This window comes from Tachysurus fulvidraco, chromosome 4 (genome assembly GCF_022655615.1).
Source record: "Tachysurus fulvidraco isolate hzauxx_2018 chromosome 4, HZAU_PFXX_2.0, whole genome shotgun sequence".
Classification (NCBI taxonomy): Eukaryota; Metazoa; Chordata; class Actinopteri; order Siluriformes; family Bagridae; genus Tachysurus; species Tachysurus fulvidraco.
In genome coordinates this window covers 28,075,843-28,094,827 of record NC_062521.1, presented here as the reverse complement: position 1 = coordinate 28,094,827, position 18,985 = coordinate 28,075,843, and the positions used below count along the sequence as shown (strand labels likewise).

The 18,985-nt window shown below is 44.1% G+C and overlaps 1 protein-coding gene across 2 annotated transcripts in view; it reads right to left on the bottom strand.

Annotated features, from left to right (window-relative positions):
• The window catches only part of galntl6 (polypeptide N-acetylgalactosaminyltransferase like 6), a 249,528-nt gene that overhangs the window by 62,339 nt on the left and 168,204 nt on the right, over positions 1-18,985 (bottom strand). For both annotated transcript variants that reach the window (XR_007140295.1, XM_047811906.1), the window contains exons 6-7: positions 8,492-8,677; positions 2,064-2,247 (exon numbers count right to left, since the gene is read on the bottom strand). Coding sequence is in view for 1 of the 2 variants with exons in the window: in XM_047811906.1 (XP_047667862.1) it covers positions 2,064-2,247; positions 8,492-8,677 (370 nt within the window). In the remaining variant the exon portion in view is untranslated. The remainder of the gene's footprint in view (positions 1-2,063; positions 2,248-8,491; positions 8,678-18,985) is intronic.

Genomic DNA, 18,985 nt, shown 5'->3' with positions numbered 1-18,985 from the left:
ATGCCCGATGACGCCTGAGATAGGCACAGGCTCCCCGTGACCCGAGAAGTTCGGATAAAAGGTAGAAAACGCATGAATGAATATTTTCGATAATAAGAATATTACTTTCCTCGATCTACAGTACTTGAGACTTCTGAAAAAAGAAACATTATAAAGCCCAAAGCAAACAGAGGAATCGGTAGATGTTTTAAAATATCGTCCACATGAAAGGGTTAACACTGTGTTCGATATATCGGTTATCGGGTTTTTATGTATCGGGTATTTATTTCCTCGTCTCCGTCTTCGCGTGGGAAACAAGGTCACCGTGTGTCCGCTTCATTACTCCCCCTTTTCCCAGAGTATTTTTAACCCGAGCCCAATGTGTCTGCTCTGTGATGACCTGTTCTCCTGTGAGTCTGGGCCAGAGTGATTCCTGCCTCGTTTTACTGGGAGTCTGCAGCAGGCGTGTTCAGCACTGAGCTGATTAACATGACAAACCTGACACCTATCTGTGCGATCTCTCGGCTGCAGTTTTCCATTTTGTGTAAAATAGACTTGTTTTCTTCTGTAATCTCACACTATGGCATTAGTTCCGGATACAGACTCTGTGTACATCCTTTACGATGACGCTTCAGAAACGCTCGCTATTTATTGTCCAAATACGTTGATGAATTAATTAAGGGCATTCATTCATTTTCTACCACTTATCTGAACTACCTCGGGTCACGGGGAGCCTGCGCCTATCTCAGGCGTCATCGGGCATCGAGGCAGGATACACCCTGGATGGAGTGCCAACCCATCGCAGGGCACACACACCCTTATTCACTCACACACACACACTACGGACAATTTTCCAGAGATGCCAATCAACCTACCATGCATGTCTTTGTACCGGGGGAGGAAACCGGAGTACCCGGAGGAAACCCCCGAGGCATGGGGATAACATGCAAAGGCACGAGGTGGGAATCGAACCCCCAACCCTGGAGGTGTAAGGCGAACGTGCTAACCACTAAGCCCCCCTAATTAAGGGCAAGATTTGAAAAAAGAAACCGTTAAATCGTATATTTTTAACCATGAGTTGTGGAGATTTAATAACAGTTCTTGCAGGTAAAAAAAAAAAAAAAAACACGCAGCTTTACCTCGTTACCTCTGACTGACACAAAGTGCCGACACTTTAGACTCCTTCTGTAAATAAATCCTAAAGGAACGTTTCCTCACAGGAAAGTCCACCGTGTCTAAGGTACGTTTTACGGGGAGCATGTGCTGTACGAGTCTGTGAATGAGTGGTTGCTATAGGAACCACAATACGTTACGACAAGCTCATTGTGGTTGCTATAGGAACCACAATGCGTTACGACAAGCGCATGAATATAAACCTGTGATTTGCAGCTGTGCTTCTGTCAGAGCTGCTGTTAGAGAAAATGAATCAAATTCCTGACGACGAATCGTGGACTTTAGAAAGATCCGTATTCAATTTTCTCGGAGTGGAACTAATTCTAAGGCGTCTGCCAAACAGGTCCTAAATCTATGTGAGATTCCTTCCTTCCTTTCAGAGCTCCAGCATGACTGGATGCTGACAGCAATGCCATCTGAATGTGAGGATTGTTTTTTGCCTATAAATAAGGCAAATGACTGAAACAAATGAACAATATACAACGTGTTCACTCTGTAGTTGAGCTAATACGGTAAATACGTTGTAGGGAACATCGCAAGCGGCTTTTCTTTGTCCTTCATATTTGTCCGTCGTACATTTTCTGCTCTTGTTCACGTCGTCACATCGCTAATCAGACCAGACCCTGTGTGAGCATCAAAAGGCCAGATACTGTATATGACAAGTACGATATATCAAGTGAGGATGAATTAAGCTCCGCCTCCTCTATATTTCCAACCGTAATCGCCCTGTCATCTGCTAGAGAGGCAGCGAGCAATTAAAAATGTATTAAGAGTCATAAAATTATCAAATTATGTATAAAGAGTCTACACTAAGTAATCAGGACAAAAATGTTAAGCTGCAATGTTTGGCTCATTCTTTTCTTCCACTAGGGTTAAGAACGGAGAAGAGTAACGAGAGTATGTGTACTCACTCGTAAGGGTCGCTGGGGTCAGGTCCCTGGAGCTCAGAAGGGATAGGGATGCGTTTGTAGTACATCTCCCAGTCAAAAGCTCCTCGCATGGCATCTCCGGCTTGAGCCTCGTATCCAAAGTGGTTGTGGTCGATGACATCGATCATGGGACACACGATGGTCTTGGGGTTCTGGGCTATTTGGTCTGAGGGTGTGAAAATGGAAAAAAAAAGAGGGAAAGAGAGAGAGAGAGAGAGAGAGAGAGAGAGAGAGAAGCAGTGTTAGCCAGGCCCAAACTATGTGTCATCTATATCCCTTGTGTTTTGTCTGCAATGTAGGAAGGTAAGGGAAAAAAATGGAGGGAGGGTGTTGGTGTGACGACTGCCTGGATGCCTGGGGAGTCTCGGTCCGTTTCTAGCTCACTTGGCCTCTTTAGCTTGACTCGCCCCAGTGGGAAGTCTCTGAGAAATTGAAGCTGCCTGGCGATTAGAAACAATTACAGAGCTTCTAAGTGGGTTTGGTCCACGGAGGCACGGACACGGAGACCCCCAGCCTCCAGCGAGTCAGCCATAGATAAGCTGGCCCAGATCTGTCACCCAGAAAGGGACCCTCCCTCAACGCTACTGCTCAGGCGTGAGATACTGTACGTAGACGAGATGTGAACATGTGTTCGGACAAACTGACACACACACGTGGAGCGAAAAGGTATTCGAGTGTCTAGCGAGAGACGTGGTGAGGGACACAGAAGCAATTTACACTCGCAGCTTCGTGTCCTTCATGTCCATAGGATTCTGTTTGTCCTGCACTCGAGTGTTGGACAAGACGGAATTACACAAGCTATCGGATGAGAAGCTCTCGCTAATCGTGAAGTATGATTAATAAATATAATATGTTTACTCTGAGCTTTATATCAACAGGAGGCTTGTTTGTGGAGACTGTGTTCGTGTGTGTGTGTGTGTGTGTGTGTGTGTGTGTGTGTGTGTGTGTGTGTGTGTGTGTGTGAGACGGACACAAAAAAGGCTTCTCCTGAATAGCTTAAACACAAACAGGCTGCATGCTCACATCAGTACGGACGCCTCTATTGATTTTGAACTATCTTTGGTTTTTGCTCTGGCTTAAAAAATAAATAAATAAATAAATAAATAAATAATGCACTCGCTTCCTCTGGCTGAATTCACTGTTTTTTTTTTTTCTTTTCTTTTTCTTTTTTTTCCCCCCATCTCGCCATTTCAGACATGGCTCTTAAGCGGTGTTGATCTGAATACTCAAGATGTTTACTCTGTTGCGGTCTCAAAAGGACGGCAGGGAGAAAATTTCCAATTAAGAATGAGAAGTGAGGAGAGAGAAGAAAAAAAAAAAGAAAGCAGAGCAAAATGGACTCCATGGCCTCAGCGCACTGTGTGGGTGGACGGCATCAGGTTGAATTGGAGAGATGAAGCAATTCTGTGTGTGTGTGTGTGTGTGTGTGTGTGTGTGTGTGTGTGTGTGTGTGTGTGTGTGTGTGTTTATTTGGAGCCTGGCTGGAGTTGAAGTCTATGAGGACTAATGTGCAATCTAAAATAGATCTCCGATGTCTGGTCCGAGTGATATTTCTTTAGATCAATTCCGTAATTAGGCTCTGTGAGCGATCGCAGTGTCTACACCATGTCTTCTATTTAGCTGTGTGGTAAAAGCTCACTGTAAAGACTCACATCCTTCAGTGTGACATTAAAGCCTGGACAAGTGAATAAGACATGTGATGATACTTATATATTGTATAGTGTACGTGAGTCTAAATATGTAAATGTGGTGAATACTTGTGAAATCTACTAGTAATACAGTACTACTACTACTACTACTACTACTACTACTACTACTACTACTACTACACTACTACTACTACTACTACACTACTACTACTACTACTACTACTACTACTACTACTACTACACTACTACTACTACTACTACACTACTACTACTACTACTACTACTACTACTACTACTACTACACTACTACTACTACTACTACTAATAATAATAATAATCATCATCATCATCATCATAGGGGGGCACGGTGGCTTAGTGGGTAGCACGTTCGCCTCACACCTCCAGGGTTGGGGGTTTGATTCCCACCTCCACCTTGTGTGTGTGGAGTTTGCATGTTCTCCCCGTGCCTCGGGGGTTTCCTCCGGGTACTCCGGTTTCCTCCCCCGGTCCAAAGACATGCATGGTAGGTTGATTGGCATCTCTGGAAAATTGTCTGTAGTGTGTGAGTGTGTAAGTGAATGAGAGTGTGTGTGTGCACTGTGATGGGTTGGCACTCCGTCCAGGGTGTATCCTGCCTCGATGCCCGATGACGCCTGAGATAGGCACAGGCTCCCCGTGACCCGAGAAGTTCGGATAAGCGGTAGAAAATGAATGAATCATCATCATCATTATTTGCCAATACTGTTCTCAGATACAAGAAACACTGTGTATAAGCTGATGCTGAATCTTATCAGATATTTACTTCTTTAAAGCTGTGAAAATGCCTAAATACATGATGTCACAAAGTGCAGCCAAAAACAGTGAACATCAGCAGGAACAATCCAAAAATACAAGAAGCAGGAAGTGGAACAAGATCAAAAACAAGAACATAACAAGACAGGTGAAAAAGTTTGGTTAAAGGTGGGGTCTGCGTTGTCTGAGAACTGCTTCGGAAAACTGAGTCGGGGCGACAAACAAACAAACAAAAAAATCAAAACAAACGTGTAGCCAATGAGCAGAAAGGGGCGGGTCTTGTCAATATGGGAGGAGAGAGTGTTCAGTGCGCATGTGTGACATTAGCAGAAAGCGGTTTTAACATTCACATGGAGGATAAAAACAAAGAAAGAAAGCGAAGAATTGGAGTTTCCCGAGTCAATAACTCCTGAGCTAAACGCTGTTACTACACAAAACGCGGTTGTAGCTGCCTCTCTACATTACTACGATAGAAAAGAGGTGTTATTTGTGTAGTAATAGCGTTTAGCTCAGGAGTTATTGACTCGGGAAACTCCAACCTGTGAATATGTGGCCAACTTCCTGCTTTCTTTGCTTTCTTTCTTTGTTTTTATCCTCCATGTCAATGTTAAAACCGCTTTCTGCTAATGTCTCACATGCACACTGAACACTCTCTCCGCCCATATTGATAAGCCCCGCCCCTTTCTGCGCATTGGCTACACGTTTGTTTTGATTTTTGTTTTGTTTGTTGTCCCGACTTTTCTGAAGCATTTCTCAAACATCAGAGACCCCACCTTTAAGTCAGGTACATCAAGATCATGAGTGTTACTTTGCAATGTGTGTGTGTGTGTGTGTGTGTGTGTGTGTGTATGTGTGTGTCAGTCTCATACTGTGGTGGTAGGTGCGCTCTGGAAGTAAGTGAAGCTGATTTCACCTCAGCTTCAGCTTCTCACCAGTGCTTTGATTTTCTTGTTTGTTTAAACACCTGTTGGTCTGTGTGTGTTTCCTCCCAACAGACTTTTAGACTCACGTATCCATTGACTCCGTGCCTCGGGGGTTTCCTCCGGGTACTCCGGTTTCCTCCCCCGGTCCAAAGACATGCATGGTAGGTTGATTGGCATCTCTGGAAAATTGTCCGTAGTATGAGAGTGTGTGTGTGTCTGTGTGTGCCCTGCAATGGCTTGGCATTCCGTCCAGGGTGTATCCTGCCTTGATGCCTGATAGGCACAGGCTCCCCATGACCCGAGAAGTTCGGATAAAGCGGTAGAAAATGAATGCAGTGTGCTCAGTGCTTTGTTACTGAAGGTGAACTCATCTTTGGAGGAAACCGGAGTACCCGGAGGAAACCCCTGAGGCACGGGGAGAACATGCAAACTCCACACACACAAGGCGGAGGTGGGAATCGAACCCCGACCCTGCAGGTGTGAGGCGAACGTGCTAACCACTAAGCCCCTTTTTTATTATTATTATTATTATTATTATTATTATTATTATTATTATTATTGAAGATGGCATGAATATGATACACAGGATCGATACCCATACCAGCAAAAACGATGGAGAAAAGACATCTACTAACTAATGCAAGTGATTCAGATTAGGAACAGGTAAAGTTTCTATATAAATAGACTAGCTTGTATTTTTTTCCATATATTTACATTTACATTTACGTCATTTGGCAGACGGCCTTATTCAGAGCGACGTAGAAAAGTGCTTCCAAGTCACTATCAATGAACACGTCGATACCGGCTCGCTAGGTCACAGATACGTGAATCCATTGATTCATATTGTGAGCTTGAATATCAATGGTGCAAGAGAGTACAGCAAGAGAATGAAGTTATATGTGTATGTACTCATGAACATCGGGGGAGCAGACCTGTCGAAGGTAGAGGACCTGGACCTTGTCAAACAAGTCTTACTGTACATCACCGGTGGTCCTCCCTAACATCACAGGAGCGTGTTTGGTGATGCACCATCAGCATACAGAGACCTGTAGAAGTTGGGACCCTTTCCTCAGCTGAACATTGCTCCCGACCTTGACCAGTGTGAAGGTCTCCTCCTGGAGAGATGGACTTTGGGACTTTTTTTGGGGAAGCTGCTCCACAGAGCCTATGTTTAGCACGTTTGCCTCACACCTCCAGGGTTGGGGGTTCGATTCCAGCCTCCGCCTTGTGTGTGTGGAGTTTGCATGTTCTCCCCGTGCCTCGGGGGTTTCCTCCGGGTACTCCGGTTTCCTCCCCCGGTCCAAAGACATGCATTGTAGGTTGATTGGCATCTCTGGAAAATTGTCTGTAGTGTGTGAGTGTGTGAGTGAATGAGAGTGTGTGTGTGTGCCCTGTGATGGGTTGGCACTCCGTCCAGGGTGTATCCTGCCTCGATGCCCGATGACGCCTGAGATGCCCCGGGACGTTCGGATAAGCGGTAGAAAATGAGCGAGAGAGTGAATTTCTTATGTGTTTGTAATAACAAGCTCTGGTTGTTCCAGATCCTGTGTTTAAGCAAAGCTAAAGTTTGTTTCCGTATGAAAAAGGTTGAACATTACAAATCAGTTTGGCCCGTGACTTTATCTCAGTTATAAATTTTGGCCCACTGTGACTTTGAGTTTGTCACCCCTGAGCTAGGTGTTTAACCAGTGAGGACTTACAGTACAGCCAAGGGGGGTGTTGTTAATGAGGGAGACCACTCATACCTAGAGAGACCTTTGGTTATTACCTCGTCAGGAGTAATAGGAGGGACTTTAGACAGCATGACATTTATAATTGGGGGACTGAGGGGAGAAACCGATTGTAGTTCATTATTCACTACAATGCCTTTCTGACTCAGTTTGCAAACTTATTGAACATCGTTCAAAAAAAAATAAAAAATCCCAACTGCACTGTTCATACGGGAGGCAGGGACAATGTTCTCGTGCCCCACCATGTACCCCACCTCTAAAACACACACACACCACCCTCACACTGTGCTGGCCAGTCACACTTTCACACAGTTTGGTGCTCTGAGCCACCATGCTCCTCCACCACGCTGCTCACTCACACACACACACACACGCACACACACACACACACACACACACACACACACACACACACACACACACACACACACACACACACACAAACAAACAAACACAGGTTAAACACAGTGTTGGGATACTGATCGGAAGGTCATGGGTTCGAAACCCAGGTCCACCAAGCTGCCACTGCTGGGCCCCTGAGCAAGGCCCTTAACCCTCAGTTGCTCAGTTGTAAGTCACTCTGGATAAGGGAGTCTACTAAATGCCGTAAATGTAAAAAAAATTGGCAAGACGCCAACCGCTCTCACTCGCTCAACACACCACCCTAACTCTTCCACCGCGCATGCGTGGAGAGAGAAAGAGAGCGAGAGAGTGCAAGAGAGAGACAGAGAGAGAGAGAGCAAGAGTGGCAGAGAAAAAGAGAGAGAGTGAGAAAGAGAGAGAGAGATAACAAGAGTGAGAAAGAGAGAGAGAGATAACAAGAGTGAGAGTAGAAAGAGAGAGAGAGAATGAGAAAGAGAGAGCAAGAGACGGAGAGAGAGAATGAGAGAGCAAGAGACGGAGAGAGAGAGAGAGCGAGAGACAGTGAGAGAGCGAGAGACGTGAGCGTGAGTGAGAGAGATAACAAAAGTGAGAGAGAAAGAGAAAAAGAGAGAGAGCGTGAGTGAGAGAGCAAGAGTGAGAGAGCGAGAGAATATCTGAAAGAGAAAAATAAATAAAAAGAAATCGGCCACCTCATGATTCTCTTTTTTATCAGCCCACTGCAGGAGTGACCAGGAAACGCATTTGATTGGTGAAATTGGTCGATTTGGAGGAAGGAGATAAGTGTGATTTTTTTTTTTTTCGTTGAGGTTGATTTTTCTTTTTCTTTTCTTTTTTTTTTTCACACTGATTGAAAAGCAGGAGAAAATGTACATCTTGTGCCCTCCCCATAAACAAACAAACAAACAAACAAACAAACGGGTAGCTGAACGTACCGAGCAGAGGAGGCAGCCAGTTGATGTTAGCTTCGCAGTGCGAGTCTAGGAAGGTGAGCACTTCCCCTTTAGCCACAGACGCTCCCAGGAGGCGAGTGCGTATCAAACCCTCGCGCTTCTTCGTCCGTACGATCCGCACCTTCGGAAACCTGGACATGTACTCCTCCAGACGAACCCCCAGGTGCTCTGAGAGAAGAGCAGACAGACAGAGAAAGAGGGACGGACGTTAGACGTTAATTATGACATCATTCATTTCAGTGACTTGGAAGCAGATTAATTAGTGTAGCTCAAAGCGCTGCGTTAAATCCTGTCTGTCTCTCCCACATGTTACTGCATACAAGCTGGAATTTGTAAAAGAGGTTAAGTTCATCTGTGTGTGTGTGTGTGTGTGTGTGTGTGTGTGTGTGTGTGTGTGTGTGTGTGTGTGGTTCTGAAGCAGTGACATGTTAATCGAATCTCACTTTTGTTTCTCCAAGCCCAGTTCAAGAGCATTAATGTTTAACGTCCCTTAAGATCCCCCTGCTGTTAACACTTAATTGAATTGTTGAAGCCTGTGTTTCTTGAATATTAACCAATCGTAGCAGAAACTCCACCCGGGCCTCTATTTACAGCACGGCTTTCTTCCCCTTTTCCATTCCCTTTATAGTAGCAATATAGTCTAAATGAATAATGCGACCTGCAAATCCAATTAGAAATCATTTAATAACATTGCGAGGCCTGCTGTGAGTTAACGGAGCTGGATCTCTGCATTAAAACAACACTGCGCTTTCTCTGACAAGCACAGGAAGTGGAAAGAAATATCCTCCGCCGCCGGAGTGAAAGAGTTCATTAAAGGGAAATGAAGGGGTCCTGGGATCAGATGAGGTTGTTCTTACGCTCGAAAGGATTCATTCACTCACTCATTTTCTACCGCTTATCCGAACTACCTCGGGTCACGGGGGGCCTGTGCCTATCTCAGGCGTCATCGGGCATCGAGGCAGGATACACCCTGGACGGAGTGCCAACCCATCACAGGGCACACACACACTCTCATACTACGGACAATTTCCCAGAGATGCCAATCAACCTACCATGCATGTCTTTGGACCGGGGGAGGAAACCGGAGTACCCAGAGGAAACCCCCGAGGCACGGGGAGAACATGCAAACTCCACACACACAAGGCGGAGGTGGGAATCGAACCCCCAACTCTGGAGGTGTGAGGCAAACGTGCTAACCACTAAGCCACCGTGGCCCCCAGAAAGGATTCACAAAACATGCAACGGTTCGTTATGAGAACAAGAAATCAAACATTTCCGAGCCAATGAACGATTATGAGCTCGAACGCTGATGTGCAGGGATGTACTGTAGTAGCCTAGTGGTTAAGGTGTCACGCTACCAATCAGAAGGTTGTGAGTTTGATTCCTACGTCCACCGGGTTCCCAATGCTCGGCCCCTGAGCAAGGCCCTTAACCCTCAGTTGTATAAAAAAATGTAAGTCGCTCTGAATAACGGCGTCTGCTAAATGCCGTAAATAATGACAGCTAGACAGAATCTTTAGCTACCGTGAAGCTAATGCTGAACCTCAGCGCTCTCAGACCTCATTTACTCTTCAATATCGCTCTTCGTGTTTTTTAGTTGCGGCCAAATTGCTTGTCTGCTGCCACAGAAGAACATCCACGGCTTTCTGGAGACGTGAGTGATTTTAACTCGACTTGGCAAACGGATGTCACAGATTATAAAGACAAACGTGGCACTTTTACACAAGTCTGATTATTGCTGAATATCTGTACACAAAATAATAAAACCCCCATCTTTTTTTTTTCTCATTTCCGAGGTGTGCGAAATAAAGATGCAGACCATTAATACTCGTGCAAGCTGTAGCTGTATCGCCTCCTCGCAGGCATGCTGTGTGTGTGTGTGTGTGTGTGAGTGTGTGTGTGATTAGACCCAGTGCAAGCTCTAGATTACACATAATAACACAAATGTGCTGAAGGGCTTTAAAAGCAAACAGGCCGCCGTGGGGAAGTGCTGTAATGTACATAGCCGGGCTACATGTCGCTTTCAGCAGTACGGAGGAGAAACCAAGGACGTGGCAACGCGGCAATATTCTGCTCCACTAGAGGCCACGGTGCTGTGAAACGGTGTGTTAATCTGCTCCAACACACCTGCTGAACGGCTCTGTAGCGCATCGGCGAGTCGGGAAACACGGAGGTTGGAAAAGCTACGGCTAAACTTTCTGGCTAGGGTTGGGAAAGCTCCACGCTGATAGCAGCCTGGGGTAACCGACATGGTCGTAAGTCACACTTTCTACTCTGGAATCTCTCCTGAACTGAAATATGTCGCTCGTTTCATGGTCTGTAAGAAATAAACATCTCGCTACATAAACGTAACCTCCTCACCAACCAACCTCACCTTTTTTTTTATCTCTTAAATTATTTTTGGTTGTCTGTCTGAATTAAGGCAAGGTGACGTCAGGCTGGTTTTCCCAGACAGCCTCGCATTTAATCTCTGAACCCACTGGGTTAAATAAACAAACAAACAAACAAACAAACAAACAAATAAATAAATAAATAAATATTTGTTTATAGACGGAGGAGATGAGTGATGTCTCTAAAAGAAAGAATTCTCTACAGGACAGAGCGACATTTAAATCCTGGAATGTTTCTCAGAATCTCAGCGGAGTCGAGTCGCTTGGCATTTGCTCTCAAGGAAATAGCAACACTTTACATGATATTTTCAGAAATGTGTGTGTGTGTGTGTGTGTGTGTGTGTGTGTGTGTGTGTGTACATGTGTCTGTGTGTCTTTGTGTGTGTATGTTCAAGTGTGTGTGTTTGTTTGTGTGTGTGTGTGTGTATACATGTGTCTGTGTGTCTTTGTGTGTGTATGTTCAAGTGTGTGTGTTTGTTTGTGTGTGTGTGTGTGTGTGTGTGTGTGTGTGTGTGTGTGTGTGTATACATGTGTCTGTGTGTCTTTGTGTGTGTATGTTCAAGTGTGTGTGTGTGTTAGTTTGTGTGTGTGTGTGTGTGTGTGTATACATGTGTCTGTGTGTCTTTGTGTGTGTATGTTCAAGTGTGTGTGTGTGTGTGTTTGTTTGTGTGTCTGTGTGTCTTTGTGTGTGTATGTTCAAGTGTGTGTGTTTGTGTGTGTGTGTGTGTGAGCATGTGTGAATACGTTTGCATGTATGTGTGTCTGTGTGCATGTGTGTGTGTGTATGTGTGTGTGTGTGTATCTGAGTATGTGTGATTACGTTTGCATGTACGTGTGTCTGTGTTCATGTGTGTGTGTGTGTGTGTGTGTGTGTATGTGAGCATGTGTGAATACGTTTGCATGGACGTGTGTCTGTGTTCATGTGTGTGTGTGTGTGTGTGTGTGTGTATGCGTGTGTGTGTGTATGTGTGTGTATGTGTGTGTGTGTATGTGTGTGTATGTGTGTGTGTGTATGTGTGTGTGTATGTATGTATGCGTGTGTGTGTATGTGTGACTATGTTTGCATGTACGTGTGTCTGTGTTCATGTGTGTGTGTGTGTGTGTGTGTGTGTGTGTGTGTGTGTGTGTGTGTGAGATTCACAACACTCTGTTCCATTGTACAGCAGATACACATCTGGCTTAATTGAATCATGTCACATCTCCATCTTTATCCAAAAGTACAACATCTGAGGATCTGATGGTTACACGTTTAGCCGTGAAGCTCAGCAGATCCACCTTAATCCTGATCCTGGCCATAAAACACACGTCACACGTCACATTCCTGCTACAACTTTAACAGACCAAACTTCCCATCAGCCCCAGAGCAGGTGAAGCAGAAAAATGCTGCAGAGACACTTTTATTTTTTCACAGACGGCACCATAATAAATCTTGGCAGTGACAATCATTTCAGCCCAGATACTGAGGTCCACAGAGTCAGTGGAGCATCAGAGCAGGAGAGAGTGCAGGATTTATTCCTCTGATCCTCCGCACATAACAGTGGGAGTGGGAGATCCAAAAGAGGTGTGTGTGTGTGTGTGTGTTATTAGAAAGCAGAACGTTTTCAGAATTCTTCCTCATTGTCCCTCCTGCCTTCATAGCTCAGAGAGTTTCAGTCATTGAAGCAGACGTTCCAGTAGAAGTGTGTGCTCAGTAGAAGTGTTTGCTCAGTAGAAGTGTGTGCTCAGTAGAAGTGTGTGCTCAGTAGAAGTGTGTGTTCAGTAGAAGTGTGTGTTCAGTAGAAGTGTGTGCTCAGTAGAAGTGTGTGTTCAGTAGAAGTGTGTGCTCAGTAGAAGTGTGTGCTCAGTAGAAGTGTTTGCTCAGTAGAAGTGTGTGTTCAGTAGAAGTGTGTGCTCAGTAGAAGTGTGTGTTCAGTAGAAGTGTGTGTTCAGTAGAAGTGTGTGCTCAGTAGAAGTGTGTGTTCAGTAGAAGTGTGAGACATTCCAGTAGAAGTGTGTGTTCAGTAGAAGTGTGTGTTCAGTAGAAGTGTGAGACATTCCAGTAGAAGTGTGTGTTCAGTAGAAGTGTGTGTTCAGTAGTGTGTGTTTGACTTGCACTTGCGCTGAGCTCTCGGGACACCGGGAAAAAACGTCAAGTGAAATAAAAGTCAGTGCAGTTATTAAAGCTAATGTTACAGAGCTGCTAAAGAGAGATGTTTGGAGAGTTAAGTTATTTTTCTTTATTAATTTTTACTGTATAAGAAGTGGTGTGTGTTTGTGTGTGTGTGAGAGTGTGTGTGTGAGAGAGAGTGTGTGTGTAGGTGTGTGTGTGTCTATGTGTGTATATGTGTGTGTGTGTGTATATGTGTGTATGTGTGTGTGTGTATGTGAGTGTGTGTGTTTATATGTGTGTATATGTGTATGTGTGTGTATATATGTGTGTGTATATGTGTGTGTGTTTGTATGTGTATGTATATATGTGTGTGTGCATATGTGTGTGTGTATGTGTCTGTGTGTATGTGTGTGTATGTGTATATATGTGTGTGTGTGTGTGTGTGTGTGTGTGTGTGTGTGTGTGTGTGTAAGCTCCTGTAAGAGCGAGCTCTTGCTTGTGACAGTTTCAGTCTCTAATCACAGCGGTGTGAGTAAAGCAGCTTATTTATTTATTTATTTTTAAACACTGTAAAATACTAGTGCAGTGAACAGCATCTGTTTATTTAACCGTTTATAACCACACACGTTTGAGCTTCTTCACTTCCTCCGTGACCGAAGTTTTTATACTCACTGTAGTCATTTTCTCTTACTGTGTCTCGATAATGACGCATATCAGAAAATGCTAATACAATTTTATTAATAAGAATAAATACTTTGATTCATTAATGAGTGATAAATCATGTTAAATAAAGTCCATTCTCTGGGGTCGAAGGGTTCACGAACTCAAACCGCAAGACTCACTTCACTCCCTCACATGATGGCTCTGAGAGAGAAAATGTCTGGGCTCTGAAGTGAAGAAACTCTGATTGAGTCCAGCAGGTTTGAACACAACTAAGTTCTGTAAGTACACTGACAGAGAGAAGAAACACGGGTCACTCGGGGCATCTGTTTACTGTGTCTGAATCAGAGGGCAATCGATATTGTTAGTTTGTTTGGTGTTTGGCTTTGATTCCACCTGGTACATCATTTTACGAACCAAAAAAAACAAAAAAAACCCCAAAAAAACAAAGGGCTGAAAAAGGCCTTATAAAGAACGGATGGAAAAATGTAACCAAACCCCTGTGAAGTGAGTGTAGAATTCCTATAAATAAATGAACCAATAAATAAGAAAGAAAATAACCAAAAAATCAATCAATAAATAAATAAATAAATAAATAAATAAAGGGGTCACGGTGGCTTAGTGGTCAGCACGTTCGCCTCCAGGGTTGGGGGTTCGATTCCCGCCTCCGCCTTGTGTGTGTGGAGTTTGCATGTTCTCCCCGTGCCTCGGGGGTTTCCTCCGGGTACTCCGGTTTCCTCCCCCGGTCCAAAGACATGCATGGTAGGTTGATTGGCATCTCTGGAAAATTGTCCGTAGTGTGTGAGTGTGTGAGTGAATGAGAGTGTGTGTGTGTGCCCTGTGATGTGTTGGCACTCTGTCCAGGGTGTATCCTGCCTCGATGCCCGATGACGCCTGAGATAGGCACAGGCTCCCCGTGACCCGAGGTAGTTCGGATAAGCGGTAGAAAATGAGTGAGTGTGTGAATAAATAAACAAACAAACAAACAAACAAACAAACAAATAAATAGCCAGCACTAAATACGTGATGACATTATTTATATAAGTAACTAGTTTAAAGCATTATGTGTCGTATCCAGTGCTTATTTTCTTTTCTGGCTGTAGTGACATTTGTGTAGAACTACAGCTCTGTCCTTTGGCTCAGTTTGCATCTTGCAGCTCTGGCTAGCGTCTCAAAAAAAAGATCTACCGAAAAAACTTTAAAAAGATGCATCCCAAAACACACAACGTATTCGATTCACTTTCTGCGAGTGATTCAATTCACTGAATCACTGAGTCAAATCAATCCGCGTTACCAGTGTCCTGGGTGATCGGATCACGAGCGCTAAAGAGAGATAGATTCATGTGTGAAATAATTAAACGTGTCTCGAGGACATGATGTGAGCCGATTCAATCGATCTACCCCGGGAGGTGGTCTGGGACACGTATGTCCACATCTTACTGGGGCTTTTTACACCTGGTCACTTCATGTATTTTCTGTGAGCAGATAGCTATCCGATGGTAAAAAGACCAGGTCTAAACGCCCTCCGAAACGTTTTGGAGACGGATATAAATCCGATGGTACAAACCCCTTCAGGAGGAGGTCTGGGACGCGTTTCAGATGAAACTGGACAGGTGTAAATGCATGTGGTTGTTCAAGCCACATACGTCAGTGCTATACTCCTCCCAAAAGGAAGTACGTCACCCGCAGGTGATCTTTCACCCAGGCGTCTCGTCGGGTCTTAAAACGCGCTGCTGCCGCCAGCGAAAACGCAGCAAACAGTAAATGTTGTTTTTTTGTAGAATAACCGTCGTAACCAGTTTTTTCCGTCTTCTTTTTGATCGCATTCTGAAAACCGCATACACCAAAGTGTGTTCCGTTTCAATGACCCCGGAAATGAGGTAAACTATATCAGCATTTTGGGCGGGAGTAAAAAGATTGGATCGATATCCGATTCGCCGAGACGCGTTCATGTGGCCTGATGTAAATGGAACAGTTTTAACAAATCAGATAGCTATCGGATCAGAGACAACACACATGAAGTGACCGGGTGTAAAAAGGTTAGATTAAGGTTAAAAAAATAATGTTACTCAACTGTAAAGGCACAAGGTTAGTGATCCTAAAGTCAGGGGATGAAGCTGCCACTGCTAGAATGTTGAGCAAGGCCATTAAGGGTTAATGCTCTACAAGTACATAATGTACCCTAGCTGACCCCGTGCTCTGAGCCTGACTTTATAACAAGCTGAGACATGTGCGAACGCAAATGTTTCACATTACTGAAAGGTAAAAATAAATAAAACTAAAATAAAACTTGTCCTTCTGATAGTCCGCATCGCTGCCCGAGCTGTGAGATAAAAGCAGCTGCTTTTAATAGCTTCATTCTTCTTCTTCTTCGTCTCATCTCATCTCTCATTCATTGATAAGATTCATTAGTAGCGCGGATGACTAAAAGCTTTAAAAGAGTCTGTAAAAGAGTCACATGAGACGGGATTGGCGAGACTTTTCCGCCTGAGAATATGATGCGCTCTGGGAGACGGATGTAATAAAGTGCGTGACAGTTTTCCTGCGGAAGAGAACACGAGAAGGTTCTGTACAAAACACTGGACATACTGTAGCTCTGTAGCTACGGGCCTCACAATTGCCGTACAACACTGTCGTATTTTACAATCTTAAATAAATGTCACGGTGGTTTATACAGTACATCGCTTTATGGATTTAAAAATGCAGTAGAGAGGCTTGGGATGAAAATTGTGTGTGATAATAGATGTGTATCTTTTCCTGAAGATGTGTGTGTGAGACTGAGAAACGCTTCACGCCACGAGTCTTCGGGTGTGAATAATCTCTCCGGGTATATTTATAGCCATTACGCCCTTGTGGTCTTAAGAAAGCTGTTAAGAGCATGTGCAAAGTGGTGGGTGTGAAGAAGTCTGTCTTTCTTCTCGCTCTCCATGCCTCTTTGTCCTCTCCTGTCTCTCTATCTTTCTCTCCGTCGGCCTCCGTCGGCGCTCTATTTCTCTCTGTCTACTGTATTACGCTCTTGATTTGTCCCTCACTCCCTCTCTCCTTCCTGCGAGCGGTTGTTCGGATGAACTCATAAATCACGCCGGTTGATGTTTAGCGGGTGATGAAGGCAGCGGCAAATAAACTGTTATGGAGAAAAGAAAAGAAAAAAAGAAAAAAACAAACAAACAGGGAAAGGTTCAGCACGCCAAAGGCCACTCCATGACAGCCCGTGATAAAAAGACTGTTTGTAGCCGTCCCTTCCCCGGTGCGGTGGATCATTCATCCGAGACTCTTCAGCGTTTCTTAATTTCCAGACTTCTTTATCATTAATATCGCATCGGGACTAAAAGGGACTGAGAGTTCTCGTACCGAAAGCAATCGTGTTTTAACGAGGGAGCGTCGATATGCAGACGTGAGTCTTGGTGTTAATAAGCGCTGTATTAAGACTATGTTCAGTTCTAATTGGACTGATTAATCAGCAAGGAATGTGGTGAAATGTAGAGCTCTATTAGCCATAAGGAAACTCTAATAGCTCTTGACTATTATTAGTTCTTCGCCCGTTTGTTTAGCAGAGGCTGTGAAAAATAAAAAATAAATAAAGAAAGAAAAACTAAAGAAAACAAGAGTTTTATGGGTTGTGAAACTGTAATCAGGGACTTTAATTATAGAGCTGACATAAAAAGTCTATGGAATCACACACACACACACACACACACACACACACACACACACACACACACACACACACACACACACACATATATATATTATAGTCTCTCCTGCAATTCACAGCAATTCATTTTGTGGCCAAAACAAAACAAAAAAAACGTCTTCTTTTCTTCTTCTTTTAAACGAAAGAGAGCTTTGGCTGAACGAGTGTTGTGATGGCACGAAGTCACACTATATTTCTCGGCCCAAACGTGCAGAAACTCTGCAGCCATTCTGACAAATTTCGCTTCATTCCTGCGATCGCGAAATCTTAAAATCCTGGAGAGACTAAAAACAGTTAGAAAGTGAATTCTGAATAAAACACTAAGCAAGTCTGTCTAACGTACTGGACCTACTGCGCGTACGGTGCTCCGACTGCGCTGTGTATTTTAGAGCTATGCCAGAGGCCAGTGTGTAAATAAAAGAAACCCCACTGCTCCCTCCTCGTCCTCGTCCTCGTCCACGCTTCTGGCTGTCTCCAATTTACTCGACCAGCCTTTAGACTGGAGGAGACAACACACACACTCCCTTGAACAACTCATAAATCTGCCTCTGGAGCGAGATCAATGCTCAGACTCGATTCCCATTTATTATACTCCTCTTTTAAAGCGGCGCAGAAAATGAACTTCTCGTTCCAGCGTCGGGAATCCGGAGAGACCGCGAACGTGGAACAAGAGAAAAGTCTGATGACTTGGGGAGCAGTTTGGTTTTATCAGTGTGAGGATTCTTCAGTGTGTAGTGGGTGGAATCAGGCACGACGTGTAGCCAAAATACGGTACTAGGACTGATGGGAACCTTCGGAAAGTGGGAGCGTGTTTAGAGCTCAAGCCGGTAATTTTCTTCTTTGAAGTGTGGAGATAATGACGAAGCGAGGTTAACTACCCTGATGTCTGTTTCATTTGGCACATAACCGACCGGATTCTGCTCGGCTGAACGGTGAAGAAAGTGTAGAAAATGCAGACATCGTTAACTTTTAATCAAACTAAAAAAAACAGATGACATCAAATGCTGTGCTTTCAAAAAAAGCCACACACACACACACACACACACACACACACACCGGCACATATCAGCCTGAAGACATCAGCAGCTAATTAAAACGACAGTGTGCGAGAAACCTCAATGGAAATCAACATTGTTACCGAACACAACGTGAATATGATAACATTCAGAAGCTCATTTGTTATCGCACTTGTGTAAATGCTCCAAGGCTACAACAGTAAAAAAAAAAACTGCAGATCGGCTTATTTTTATCACAGAAAATCTTTTGCTCCCCAGAACACATTCAGGACTCGCGCTGGTAATGACGACTTTTAATTGGACTCACGTCGGTCAACGAGAGTTCACGGCACTCTAAAAGCTCTAAACCGCCACCGTGAGCAACGTTCTGCTCTTTTGTGTCTATATTTATTTGTTTATTCTCTCTCTTTCTCTGTGATAAAAGTCTGAGAGAATGACGGTTATCGCTTTGTGCTCATAACGACAAATACATAAGAGTCTTTCTCTGGGATAAATCAGGGTTTGTATGCTAAACGATTGTGAGCTTAAACAAGTCAGGGAACATGGGAACGTGAGATAAAAGAGAGAGAGAAAAAAAAGATGAGCGGAGTTAAGAGTAAGAGCTAAGCACGTTGTTACAGATCGATA